We start from the raw sequence: 14597 nt of genomic DNA, 5'->3' as shown, positions 1-14597 counted from the left end.
CAAGCAGCCTACATGAGGCACATTATACTCATTGAGGACTATAAGTATTTCACAAACACGTGATTTAGGGTTTGCACACTAAGGTATTTATTGATTGTGCTTATTTTAATATACATAACATCTACTAGTATGCATTTATACAATTGTGTGTTAGAGCAAAAGTTTGTCATTTTTTAATTAGTTGAAAGCATGTTCTTAACACTATCGTGTTTTGTTAATGCTTTCATTCAGTATCCACTACTTTACCTTCTGGTTCTGATGACACTTCTGTATCATCCAATGCAAAATTTCTTTCAGTTTTTCACTTGCTATTATGTGAGAAATTTTGTGCGCCTGACCTTGAATGAGTGAGGGAGGCACCCGCCAGCTGACTGTGTGTGTAGCGATGTCTCTTAATTCCTGAACTAACTATATCAGCTTAGTTGTACAGTTGTGGTGAACAAAACCTGTAGATACTTATATATAATGTGTGTATATAGTGTAATAACTGCAAAAGTATTTGTTTATTGTTTTATGAACGTAATAATTGAACTGCTAATATAAACACCATACTTTTGAGTATAGCGATGATTCACACATTTTATTAAACAAATCTATCACACTACACACTATTGAATAATATTACTGCAAAAAACTAAGAAAAAATCAATCAGACATTGAAATAATTAGGTAATAATATCTTTGTGGCAACTCCTACCTGTCAGCTCGGGTGACGCTGACCACCTCTGACGACCGCTCTGTCAATGCCCACATTTTGCCAGCCTTCCTCGGCCTATTGCACCCAAAATATGTCACCTACGACTTTTTTTTATTTTTCCTGTACTCAGGGAACACAAATTAACATTTTTAGAAGAGGACAAAATTTATTAGAATTTTTTTTCTTGCACACAGGGGTGTAAATTTCCTCAGGACCCCTTAGCAGCTTAAGGGTTAACCTAGTGGAAGCTTGTCAATCTTGTCAATCTCATCAATCTCGTCAATCGAGACAAATTTTCTGCAAGTGGCTCACTCGTTACGTGAAATGCTTGTAGATGGAGCCACTCATCACCCGAGGTTCCTCTGTATTATACTCTGGCATCAATCAATGCACATGGAGTTCTAGGCTTACTGGGGACCACAAACCAGAACCTGGTTCCTGTGTGGTTGGAAGCATTCTATGTCTGCCATCGACCGGGTCAGGCACCCAGAAAGATAAGTGCCCCAAAACAAACCCCTATTCTGGTTAAAATATTGCTACTGAAAGCTGAACTAGTGGACAGAACTCCCCAAATGAAAACGAGCATGTCACATCACCACTACATTGCTGTCTGCACAACCCCCCTCCCCACTCCCTAAGAGGGGAAAGGGGGAGCCCCAGACCCCCGTGCTGGCTATCCACCCTGCAGTTCTGTGGCTAATGTTGAGGCTGACAAGATCGTGCATCTCTGGCTCCTGTATTTTCCAGTTCTGTAGCTTGTGGTGTGAGCCTGTCTACTAGGTGATGTGCAAGCCAGGAGTAATTTCACAAGTACTCTGGCTACATGTGCCTAGGATCCCCTTCCCTAGGTGCCCTGTAAGTACTGCCCTTTGGCCTTGGGGCCACCTTCCACAAGTCACCTTGGGGTCTACCTCTGCAGGGTCTCTTACTGCTCGGTGATTGACCGCCCTTGGAGTCAGCTGTGGTGTTTCATGCACCACTATTTGCCTCTGGATAGGTGGAAGTTTTGTCACTGGTTGGGGCTCAGGATACTATGCAGCTAGTTTTCACCTCTCATAGCGGCCGGCTCTGTTCTGCCTGGGTACGTTGTCCTCTTGCAGGGTTTTTCTTTTGTTTTTGTTTTCCTGCCTGGTGGGGAGGGGGGGTCTGCCCTTTGGTTTTGGTCACACCCATTTATATCTTGGTGGTCCTCCACAAGGCCCCTGTGAGTGAACACATCCCGGGGGTTCAACTTTAGCAGTTTGCTTGGTAATCTTGGGTGCCGGTTAGCAGTACCCTGCCTTGGCTTCCCTTAGTGAGATACACGACTAAGGGTCCTGAGAAACCCTGCGGGGGCTCTTTGGTCCAATGGATGCGACCCCTGGGACCCCCTCTCACTTCATGCAAGTTTGAAGGTTGCTCTGTCCCCTTGTCTCAGGGTGACACTCATCGGAAGTTTCTATAGGCCATAATTGCTGCCTGTACCTCTCTGAGGGGGGCCAGGTTCTGGCTTGTGGTCTCCAGTAGGCCTAGAACTCCATGTGCATTGACTGATGCCAGAGTCTAATATATTCATATCAGCCCAGTTAGCTCCAGGAAGCCTCCTGGTCTCAACCAGAAAATGGCGTTTCATTACATTCAACGCTGGTTTTTTCAACCTTGTTTTGCCCAGAGTAGGGTTCCCATCTTGGTCTGCTGGGTGACATTTGCTGAGTTGTTTGCTGCATTATTTGTTTACTATGTATGAACCTCGTGATTGTCTGCTTTCCTTTGCTTCCTTTCTGGGGATTCATTTCTTTGGTTGAGGGTGATCATGAATACCCTGCTCCCTATACCTCTCCTGAGGGAAGAATCAAGATTAGGCCTCTAATCTCCAATAGGCTATTAAGGATTCTTAGAGCTGTTGTGACTTATGTGTACTCACATAGTTGTGCTTGTGGGGGGTTGAGCTCTGGCTCTTTGGTCCTGCCTCTCAACTGTCAATCAACTGGTGTACATATTCCTGAGGCTACTGGGCTCTATTATATCTACATTTGAAACTGTGTATGGAGTCAGCTTCTACCACATCACTGCCTAATGTAAGAACTTAATGTGTGGAGCTATTTCAGAGCAGCTAGCAACAGAACCCCACTGAGCACTCAACTCCCCCTCCCCCCAATCCTCCAGAAGGAGAGGTTTCATTACACTTAACATTGTTTTTCGCAAGCTTTTGCAAACTCTCGCTGAACTCCAGTGTTCTGCAAAATGTTGGTTAGGAATCTCTGCTCTAAAGGTTGGTTGGACCAGCACTATGCTCAGCAAGTTTCATTTTATTTTCAGTCAGTTATCTGGCACATTTTTTATGCATCAGTGGTACAGATATTAAGTTGTATATTCAGTTAATAGAAACATTCTATTAGTACTTCACCTTCAATTTTCACAGTGTCATTTTTAGTCATTTATGGAAAGCATTACCCTTACCAGAATTTTATTTTGTTTTCCATTGCTTCTTAATCTTATTTTAATGTTTATCTGTTCTTAATAACAATAAATAAGTATCTTAAATAATTGTTTCTTTCTGCTACTGGTATATAGTAAGTTATTTATCTTACAAGCTATGCAGTATTGACTTGTTTAAACTTTTAATCAAGAATCCTCCGTTGGTTTCATTTTAAATCACTATGTTTGCAGTGTTTGTGAACCAGAAGAAGGTGCAGAGGATGATGCTGTGGTAGGTGGCAAAATTGAATTCCGTGTGCTTGATAAGGACAGAAAGTTTTCTGAGCCATCTGGCCCTACAACTATAGTGACTAGCCAGACTCGTGTGTCTCGACAAGAACTCTCTAGTGTAGTGCCTGCGCCGGCTGCATTTAACCCTGGGGCTGAGAACCCTCCACCACCACCACCATCCATGGTAGACATGCCTCCTGCAACTACAAATAAATCTGCTTCCCTCCAGTCTAGCCCAATTACACACCCTGAAGAGCGTTCTGTATACTATGATGCTCCACCTCCAGAAGATTTGTCACAGCAGCCTGGTCAGAAGGCTCACAGCAAAAGTTCACCTAGAAATGAACAGGATGATGAAGGACATAAAACCAGTGAAACTTCAGACTCACCACTTAAGGACAAAGGTGAGGTACGTGGTGGTAAAAAAGATGACTCACGACGGCGATTAGGAGTTGTAGCATTGCCAGTTGTCTTAGAAGATCATAAAGATCGTGATGTTGAATCTACTCATTATGAATCTGCAGTCCATCCTCCTGATACCAGCCGTTATGAATCTGCCATACATGATCACACTGGTGTTACAACAGTTCAGGAGACTTCACGTTATGAAACTGTCATGGGTGCTCCTCCTCCTGAGTCATCTCATTACGAAACTGTCATGGGCCAGAGAGAGACAGAAGCAAGAGCGCGCCAAGATACGATATGCGAGGAAGAAAAGTCTTTTTTATCAGAAAGAAGAAAATCTCTAGAATTTGTATTAGAAGAAAAGCATGACGTTGAAGACACAAGAAAAATCTCGGTTATTAATTTACATGATTTGTCTGCAGCCTTCCAAGTTTCAACAATGATTAACAGGTCACGGACGGTGACACCATCAGTGTCACCAAGAGGAACACCACCACATAGTGAAAGTGGTGGACGCCGTAGTCGATCATCTCGTCACCGCCGCTCCTGTGAGGATCTGTTAGAAGAGGGAGGTGAGGAGTCTTCCAAAACTAATACACCCCGGCCTACTGACTTGCCACGTTCTTCAATATCACCTGATCGACAGCGGTGCAATGGTTCCCGAAAATCACCTGCTGCACAGGATGATTCTTCTCAAAAAAGTCGCATTCCTGTACCCATGTGGGCACGTACTACCAAAGATGGAGAGCCTGAATGCAGCCTTAATTCTCCATCAGGAGGTAGAAGTCCACGTTATTCAGAAGCAGAACGTGCTGAAGCAGCTCGTAGAATTTCTGTTGCGTTAGCAGAAAAGGTGACATCACCTGGCAATGAAGAAGACTCTTTAAGTACTCGTAGTGGTGTTTCAGAACATCGATCTGGGCGTGAACGTGGATCAGTTGCCTCTTGTGATTACCAACGATCAGCTAGCCAAGAAGATCATAGTGAGGATCTTGCTGACCTAACACCAGCATTGCGGAGACGGAGACAAGGTGTAGACAAGTATGTTACCGATGAGACGCAACTCAATCTAAGATTCCAGCGACGTCGCACTCGACCAGTGTCTGATGTCACTCCACCCCCACCACCTACTACTGTTTTACACTCCAGGAATCGACAAAGGTAAGAGACATAAGAGACTTTTTTTCTTGAGAAATTAAAAATCCAGTAGACATATGGCATTAAGGAAATTTTAAAGCAACATTATATATCAGTGTTAAAATATTTATTACATTTAACAAAAACTTGTATAATAGATTAGTGCTGAAATAATAAAGTTGTTTCAACATCAAGCAAATGCCATTGAAATAAATAAAATGGATACATCAGTGTTGATTTGCTTAACAAATCTCAACACTGTTTCACTACAGATAAATTTCTAGAAATATCTAAGGTTGTTTCAGTATATTATTTTTTACAGTTTTGAAATTAAACCGTTCCTTGATTTATTGTTTGAACATTAGACAAATGATACAAAATACAATACAATACAAATATTTATTCAGGTAAAGTACATACATACAAGGTGAGATACAAAAGTTGATGGATTTATAGATAGAGCTAGTACATACAATGCCTAAAGCCACTATTACGCAAAGCGTTTTAGGCAGGAAAAACACAAAGACTAAATGTTGACTGATGTTGAAACGCTGCACAATATTTCAATATTAACTCACTGTACATACCACCATGTATGAAAGGCGGGACCAAAGAGCCAGAGCTCAACCCCCGCAAGCACAATTAGGTGAGTATCTCAATCTTGTATTCCCTAGTATGGCCCAAAATCCAAAATGTATTACAGTGCTTTGTAGACAACATTTTTTTTTTTTTGTATTTAATTTGTTTGAATTATATTTATCTAAGTTTATCCAGGAAGACATCAGTTGCTTAAGCAAACCTAGGCCAAAAATTTAATGTATTGTTTTCTTTAAATTTATATTGCATTAGACTTATTTCTTTTTATTTCCTAATTAATTATTTAGCAAAGAAGCTGTATATTTTTTGTAATCCTTTTCAACACTAACCTGATTTCCACTTTCATGTGGTGGGGGGCATTTAACCTTTAGTAGGAAGAAGGTGAAGAAGACATCTCACAAACCATACAGTAGGCATTAGACATAAGAAAGAATTTTTTCAGTGTTAGAGTAGAGTAGTTAACAAATAGAATGAATTAGGCAGTGATGTGGTGGAGGCAGACTTCATATACAGTTTCAAATGTAGATTTGATAGCCCTCAATATCTTGTTACCTTGAAGTTACTTTGAAGGGGTTTCCGGGGCTTAGCGTCCCCGCCGCCCGGTCGTCAACCAGGCCTCCTTGTTGCTGGACTGGTCAACCAGGCTGTTTGACGTGGCTGCTCGCAGCCTGACGTATGAATCACAGCCTGGTTGATCAGGTATCCTTTGGAGGTGCTTATCCAGTTCTCTCTTGAACACTGTGAGGGGTCAGCCAGTTATGCCCCTTATGTGTAGTGGAATCCTGTTGAACAGTCTCGGGCCTCTGATGTTGATAGAGTTCTCTCTCAGAGTACCTGTTGCACCTCTGCTTTTCAACAGGGGTATTCTACACATTCTGCCATGCCTCCTGATCTCATGTGATGTTATTTCTGTGTGCATTTCTGTGTGTATTTCTGTGTGCTGGGTTAGGCATTCAGAAAGGTAGGCTATCAATAGGCTCCAGAATCTGTACACCAGTTAACTGACAGTTGAGAGGTGGGACCAAAGAACCAAAGCTCAACCCCCCAGGAGCACAACTAGGTGAGTACAATATGATGCTCAGGAATCTACAACCCAACATTACCTATGACTCATTATTACACAACTTAAATCTGCAAACAGAACAATAACAAGCTCCAATTCCAGACACCACTCAACACCCTTACTGCAATCCTTGAATATGTTAAATATCAAGTAATAATAATAATATTTTTTCTGCGGAGAGCCCCTCCGGCTCCCTAGAACTATACCGGGCTGATATGTATGTAGTAGACCGTGGCATCAGTCAATTCGATTGGAGTTCTAGCCTATCAGGGACCACGAGCCAGAACCTGGCCCCCTCTCAGAAAGGCGCAAGGATCAATGGCCTATAGAAACCCCCATGTGTTTGGAGGCATTCCATGTCTGCCATCTATTGGGTTAGGCATCCAGAAAGGTAGGCGTCTCAAAGCAAACAAACTCCACCTGGTTAACAATTGCTACCAAAAGCCGAACTATCAAGCAGAACTCCCCAATCTAAACACAAACAACAAGCACCTCAATGCATGCTTATTTGCCTTCGTTCTTCCTAAGAATATTGGCCAAGTACAGCTTCATTAGCAGGTTCCCATCCTTTCGGCATCCCTGGTTGCTGAGGATTTGCGCACCTGTGGGCATTTGGCTTCAGTTTTGCGTTGCTTTTACTTGCTTGAGCTGTCTTCAGACTGACTTGAGGAGGATGTAGAGGCACTGGATGCCAGGCTTGCGTCTGGTGCGCTTATCTCAGCGGCTCAGGCGTCGGCTGTTTTGTTGAAGTTGTTTGTGCTTATTCTGAAGGAGGTGGTGTCTCTGTTCTTTGCTTCTCGCCTCACGTGCCAGCAGGTGGTACTCGATGGCAGTCCGTGGACTCCACGTGGGCCCTGCTTCTTAGATTTTCGCCGCCTTTTGTCCATTGTTGTTTGCAGATTCTGCGGTAGTGCAGTATCTGCAGGTGGCTTCATCTAGCTGTCACCCTATGTCTGACTTGTTGGTTCTCCGGGGTGGGCATGGGGGTCATGGTAGGCCAGTGGTGCCAGTTTCGGAGCCGACATGTCCTTCGGAGCCAACGGCATCTGGTCAACGCGGTGTTCGCTCTACTCGTCTTTCGACTTCTTGGAAGGGGCGTCGGCCCCTTTTGCAAGTCGCCTTGTTAACAGGACGATGGGGGGGGGGGGAGGCTTGTGCTATTTGCTCACGCCTGGTCCCATGATTTGTGGGCGTTTCGGGTCATTTCCTCCAGCCTGCGGTAGTGTTGGGTGGCTCCTCCTCCTTCGGGATGTTCAGGGTTCGCAGGGCAGGCCTCTTCTCCTGCACTGTCAGGTCTTCTGCAGAAATAAGTATTATATTCACGTGGACTAAATGGATCTCGAACCATGGACTCCACACATGTAAGGCCATAGCTCTATCAACTAGGCTATGAGCAGTCTTAAAAAGGAAAGTTTCCAGAAGCAGCATCCTGCTGCCAAACTGTAATTTTCAACTTTCCCTGACTACTACTGAAGCCCAGAGGAATTACTGACCCATGCCCACGCCATATAAATTGCCATCCACACTTCCGTGGAAGGTCCTTAAATTGGGCCAGTAATTCCTCTGGGCTTCAGTAGTAGTCAGGGAAAGTAGAAAATTCCATTTTGGCAGCAGGATGCCGCGTCTGGAAACTTTCCCTTTTAACCACTGTACTGCGCCAACTGAAAAATCTCGTTCTGAGAGTTGTACTATTTTTTTAATTAGGCTATATTTTAATGTTTTTTAATGTTTTCATCACTCTTTGTGTTTTGAAATTAAAATAGTTGAGTTTGGAAACATTTTGACATTAACTTTACTTTAACATTTATAAAAACAACAAAAATATGTCCTTAACAATTGCACTAAAAAGTTTTGGGCAAAAACAGGTGCGCAGTGCAGGGATTAAAAGGGCCGGGAAATGAAATTGAATTAAATTTTGAACCTTGCTTAAACGCTTTCAAATTTTTTGTACATAATCTACTAGGCACATGCTCTAACTTTTTTGTTAAATGATCACCAATGTAACTTGAAAAACAAGAAAATTTAAAATAATTATGAAAATTAATATTGAAAATTTCAGATTTTCAAATGAGCATCTAAAATATAAAATATCACAAATTGATCATTTGGTGTTAATATGCTCTCAGAAGAGCATATGCTCATCATTTTTATTTAATATTATTATAGGATTCAGTATAGTTTATTCTATCTTAGCAGAGTTAAGGACAGGTATGCACTCTACAAGATGTAAAGTTTACAACAAAATCAAATAATAAGCAAAGGAGAAAAAAAAATTACCCTAAAAAAAAAATTTGTGGACATTGGTGAAAGTAACAGATATTAACATTGGGCAATATGTTTGTATGATGTACTGTATAACAAAATAGAGCATAATAACATACTCATTATTATTTGTGTTATTATGTCTCACTCAGAAATGCTATAAAGGCACCAGCTGCATATCCAATTTGTGGACACTTCTTACTACTATTCTTCTTTGTGCATTGGAAAGGTGCTTGCATCTCTTTATTACTGCATTATCCTTCAGTTCCAGTTAATAGGAGCTGTTCTCCTTATCAACGAAACTTTTTTTTTTTTTTTTAAACATTATCTAAAATCCATTTCTGAAAATATTGTCAGAAAGGTTAAAACTTTCACGACACTGAAGCCTATAAGTTGGAGATTTGTTTAACATTTTTTAAGTAATTTTCACAAAATTTGAATATTTTTAGTTTCCCGGCCCCTTTAGACTGCTCATAGCCCAGTCGATAGAGTTATGGCCTCGCATGCTTGGGGTCCACAGTTCGAGACCCATACAGTCCAGGTGAATATAATGATTATTTCCACAGTAGTGTGGAAATTTATTATGTATCAACTGTTATTAAATTTTCAGAAGATAAAGGCAAAATCCTGCAACTCAAGATAATCTTTTAAGTAATTTTCAATTTTATATTGCTGTTTGTTGGTTCTTGAGTTAGTGAAAAATGATTGGTAACCAAAGTATTGATATAAATATAGTATGCACTATTTGCCACTTGGCAGAAATACAGTACAGTAATTCATACAGCACAACTTAACGTGCTAAATTGTTTGTAAATTTATATTGAAAGGTGTTGTTCCATTTGCATTTTAGCAGACAACGAGTGTCCATGATAGAAGCAGGAACAGGTGGTCGCTACTTTGACAGTGGACGAGGTGTGCCTTCCTACCTCCTCAAACCCCAGCATGAGGATTCCAGCGAGTCCGAGAGCTCTCATCCACGTAAACCACGTCCTCCCTCTTCTGAACCTCCGTCTGCTGCCAGGGATGTTGTTGCTAGGTTAGTTTTTTATCTGATGGTGCCATTTTACTTGTGTAAACCTAACATATATAACATGCGCATTACTGAAAACTACTGATCAGACAGTAGTTTTCTGCTGAGCTCTTTCTGCCTTTTGGTCCATTGGTCTATTGGCATTCAAGAGAACTTTTTTAAAAAGATTGCCAATTTAATCATACACACTCAAAAAGGTTCCACACCCCTGATCTTTACCACACCCACAGCTTTAAATAGCAATATAATTTTTTTTTTACAAAATATTGAAAAAATTACTTAGAAATAACTTGTGCAATTCCATCATGAAATGACTCATCATTGCTTGCATAATTATACATAAAAGATATTTACCTAATAAATAACATTTTAATGTTCTCGACATATTTCTGTTGCAGGATACGTAGGTACCGGCCTTTGAGTGCAGATAGTAGTGACAATTATAGAAGGCAGCATCACCAACGGACTGTCTCTCCAGACTGACAGGAACCTCGGCCCTAGTCCTCATCGGCAGGAGGAGGCATCCAGCTCTCAGGCCCACTCACTTGCAGCTCCTCGCCCACCTCCCAAATACATCATTCACACATCCACAAGCGCACAAATTCCCCACCAGTCACATGTAATGTATGTACCCGTGAGCTCAGTCGAACACAGTCATATGGTGAAATGTATTTTAAATATCGGCAACCAGAACAACAGATAGTAATAGTTAAAGAAACTAAATTGAAACACAGAAAAACAAGAAAATTATGCGGATGCTGGCAAATGTTTTTAAAAAGAAGAGGCAGAACTTTGCCCTTCTCATTACACAGAAATCAAGATTTAAGCAGATGCCGTCTAAATCTTTCCATGCCACCACATGTATAACAATTCAGAAAATTATGCTAAAATGGTGCTTTTTCCTCCCTTTCATGGTAAAAGTTAAAAAAAAAAAATTAGAATTTTTTTTTCTTGGGTGAACCCTTAATAATGAGGAGGAGGGGGTGTGGATATGTATAAGTTGGTGAGAGAGAAGGAAAATGAGCAATCCATTAATGATCGCAGACATATAAGTATGGTTTGAGAATGCCTCTTTTTTTTTTTCCCCCCCAATATGCAACTTCTCTGTAGCTGCTGCTGCATGCAGCAGCTTGCTGAAAGGCGCTCAAAGACAGAGAATCTTTACTACGAATATGGCACATTAGGCAGTGTGATAACGAACATATGGAGCTGCCAGTGTGACAAATGGGGTAGTGTGGCAAAATATGATAAAAGTTGTGGACTCTGAGCTGCTAGTGTGGCACACAATGTAATGTGACTGGGTGGTGGGAGCTGTTATCCTTAAACTGCCAGTGTGAGATTTGGGTCGTGTCAAGGGTGATGGGAGCCAGTGCCCTCAGTTGCCAGAGTGAAACTCAAGTCAGTGCAATGGGGGTGCAGCCGGTTAAAACATCACCTGCACATGGTTGTGATATTTGCTATGTACGTTCTGTGTACACTGACACTTGCTAGGTTAGGTAGTAACTGTGCCATCCTCTGTTGCCATTGATTGACTTTTGATAGGTCATTCTGGTTACAAACCCCAGGTCATTAAAGTTATCTTTTAGCTGAGAAAGACATCAGTATAAAAAATACTTTAAATGTACATTAAAATTTAGATACCATACTAAAAAAAAAAAGGCACCTATGGTCAAATGTGATGTAATATTCTTTAATGTTTTCTTCTGATCTAGGTACCTGTATTGAATTTAAGGGATCTGGATAACTGTTGTAAATTTACTAATGCAGGTTAGCCTTTGATATTGCTGTTAATGAACTATTTTGGGAAATAACTGCAATATTCTAGAGTGTCTCAGAGTATCTCTTGCATATTGCCCAAATACTCAGTAGCCCTTACACTTTGAAGCTTTGTCGTTTTCTCTAAGCCACTATGAATGCTGTAAGTATTCCTGCAATGCACATACAGTATTCTGATGATGCAGTTTGACTGTTTATTTGTTGAATCATGATTTGGGTTCCATTTTGTCCCCTGTGCCATCACCTGTGTTGCAGGTTTGTTACATCAACATTTCCTCTTCATTACAGAAAGTATGTTTGCATAAATGCAGAGCTGGGATAGGCAAGTATAGTGTTGTGATGTCTGTTATAGAATACAAGAGAAATGGTGTGATTATCTCGGCTTTTTGGTCTCGGCATGACAGGGAATGAATTAAAAAATTGCCATGTACTTTCACACGGAAAACTGAAAGCTTAAAATACCATGTTTCAATTGATGCAGGAGTTGAATTTAGGTATGGTCAGTATTTGTTTGTAGTCTCATTAATTTAAGAGAAATACATGCTTTCATTACTCCATCTTTGTTTCTGTAGTACAAATAGGAAACAAAATTTTCTTGACCTTTATGTGCTAATATGCTATATCACGAATAAGGATTACTCAGGCCTGAGGTGTATCAGCACTAAGTTCTGTAGACTATTGAAATTTTTCTCTGGGATGTGCTTCCTTCAGGAAGTATGTGATGAGATCCTAAAATAATGTACTGTATTTGAAATATCAATCAAATCTATATACTGTACTGTAATGTTGATTATCTATTTTATTAAACCTGAAATGTTTTGTAGTCATTTTGTGGTACAAAGCTCACTAATATATTAAAATATTCAGAAACTGAGAAAAGTTTAAATGATATTTATTTTGAAAAATCACTTACGCTCCTGCTATGCAGATGATAAAGCAATCTTAATTGTATTAAATGTTCCTTCCTCTTTTTACAAGTATTGTAGAATTAAATTGAATTAATGGTGAGAGTGGATGGAGGATTGGTTGTTAAGTGCATGTACATGGTCACTCAACAAAGATTTAGAGAGGATGATGACAAAGTTCACTGAAATTAACCATATCTTACTGCTGTCAGAATCCTTCGTGTTCCACATTCACCAATCTTAGGAACTGTATCTGTGCTGTGACATTTTACTGGGAATGCCCAAGTTTTATACATGGATAAAAAGTTGCTACATAATACTTGTCATTTATTATATCTAACATGGCAAGCTGAATTAATGCAGATCTATAGATGTCACCCTAATGAAGGTGCTTACCAACAATACATTCAACAGTTTGAGTGAATCAGGTGAATTGTTAATAGTCATACATTAGTCAATAGGTATGCAAGTGTCTAATTTGAATATATATTTATCAGTCAAATGGGTATAGCTGAAACGAGATTAGGTATGTTTAAATGCCTCAATTTTTAAACTAGACTTGTAGATATTGTAATTGCGTCGACTTGAATCTCATTTATTACGCTCCTTTCTATGGGAAGATTTTTTTTTAGCTAATCTTAAGAAAAAGATCTTTCTGCATATGTGGCTGTAAGGATAATCGGTAGAGTCACCCCTGAAATCAAAAGCAGCTTCATGCAAAAATAAATACTATTTTATTTCTGTCAACTCTGTACACTCCTCTAACTTAAGGTTTTCAAAACAAACCAACTACTTTACAAGCTATTGGTAACTTCCCAGAGTTGTTGTTATAGAACTCGTGTGCCACAGTGCATATTTTATATTGATAACTTGCCTCTTAGGTATTGTTGAACCTGTGCTTAGTAGGGCTTTGTTTTGTCTCCTGGAGATATAGATCAAGGTCTTACACATTTCTTTTCATAAACTTGAGGCAGTACCGCAATATATATAAATTATAAATATAAACTAATTATTGTATTAAAGAAACTATATGAACTTTATCTATCTTACTGAGGTTGAGAGAGTTTGTTTCTTAATTTAATACATTAGTATACTTTGAAAAATTTCTTGACCTTCCTTGTATCTCCTGGATGCTTGATAGGGCTTTGTGCACATGTTGAAGGTTAAACAGACAAGGAATGAGCCAAGGGAAAAGATAGATGAGGGCATAATGGAATTAGGGATGGGGACAGCAAGTGTTCAACCATTATTTAATTTGAGGAGTGCTTGGTGGCGTTCACAACCTCGCATTCGGGCATTAGTAATGTCACACATGGACTGTTCACAGCCTTTCTGGTGTTAATCAAGCTCTATGAGTTTGTATATGCGCATGTGTGATATGTCTGGCTATTGCAAAGTTAGGAACGTCACTGATTTTTTTCATGCAGTTCTCTTTTTAGATTTTTTGTGTTAAAGAGCCTTATGTTGGTGAATCTATCATGCAGCAGCAAAATATGAATTTCAAGCAATCTTTACTGATAATTAAAATGTTTGGTAAACAATTGGTTGTGAGAGTGGAGGGTCGAGGTTCACCTCAACCAATAATGGTTGTCAGGTGTTTCTTAACGACACACTTGCTATGACTTCTTACAAGTGTTTTAATATCAATAACAAAATTTACATTAGTTTTCATTTTTTTATTATGTGGTTACTGGCCGGATGTACTATAATGTCCAGATTGTATATTTTTGTTCTGTGTACTTAGATTGTTATTTACAATTAAATTATAGCAATGCCTTCTAATTGTCTATATATTTTGTCCTTAATATTGTGTAGTCAGTGCAGAATTTAACATCTAAATGCTACATATACAGCACTTGTGTTCTGAAAATATGATCTACTAATCATGATACACAAGATCACAAAATTAAACTAAATATGTACCATACAAGATGAGGTACTCGGCAGTTCCTGAGTCTTGCCTCTCCCTCCGCCCCTCTTTTTTTTTCAGAAAATGCAATTCTGTAATCCAAATCAATTCACTTTACACAATAATAT

The 14597-nt window shown here is 39.8% G+C and overlaps 1 protein-coding gene across 10 annotated transcripts in view; it reads left to right on the top strand.

Moving 5' to 3' along the window:
* The window catches only part of Asator (tau-tubulin kinase asator), a 208343-nt gene extending 194001 nt beyond the window's left edge, over positions 1–14342 (top strand). For all 10 annotated transcript variants that reach the window (XM_069339380.1, XM_069339387.1, XM_069339384.1 and 7 more), the window contains 3 exons: positions 3347–4951; positions 9700–9885; positions 10278–14342. In XM_069339380.1, coding sequence (XP_069195481.1) covers positions 3347–4951; positions 9700–9885; positions 10278–10362 — 1876 coding nt within the window. In that variant the 3' untranslated portion in view covers positions 10363–14342. The remainder of the gene's footprint in view (positions 1–3346; positions 4952–9699; positions 9886–10277) is intronic.
* Positions 14343–14597: the final 255 nt, after the last annotated feature.

This window comes from Procambarus clarkii, chromosome 41, assembly GCF_040958095.1.
Source record: "Procambarus clarkii isolate CNS0578487 chromosome 41, FALCON_Pclarkii_2.0, whole genome shotgun sequence".
Taxonomy (NCBI): Eukaryota; Metazoa; Arthropoda; class Malacostraca; order Decapoda; family Cambaridae; genus Procambarus; species Procambarus clarkii.
This window is presented reverse-complemented; position numbering and strand designations above follow the sequence as displayed.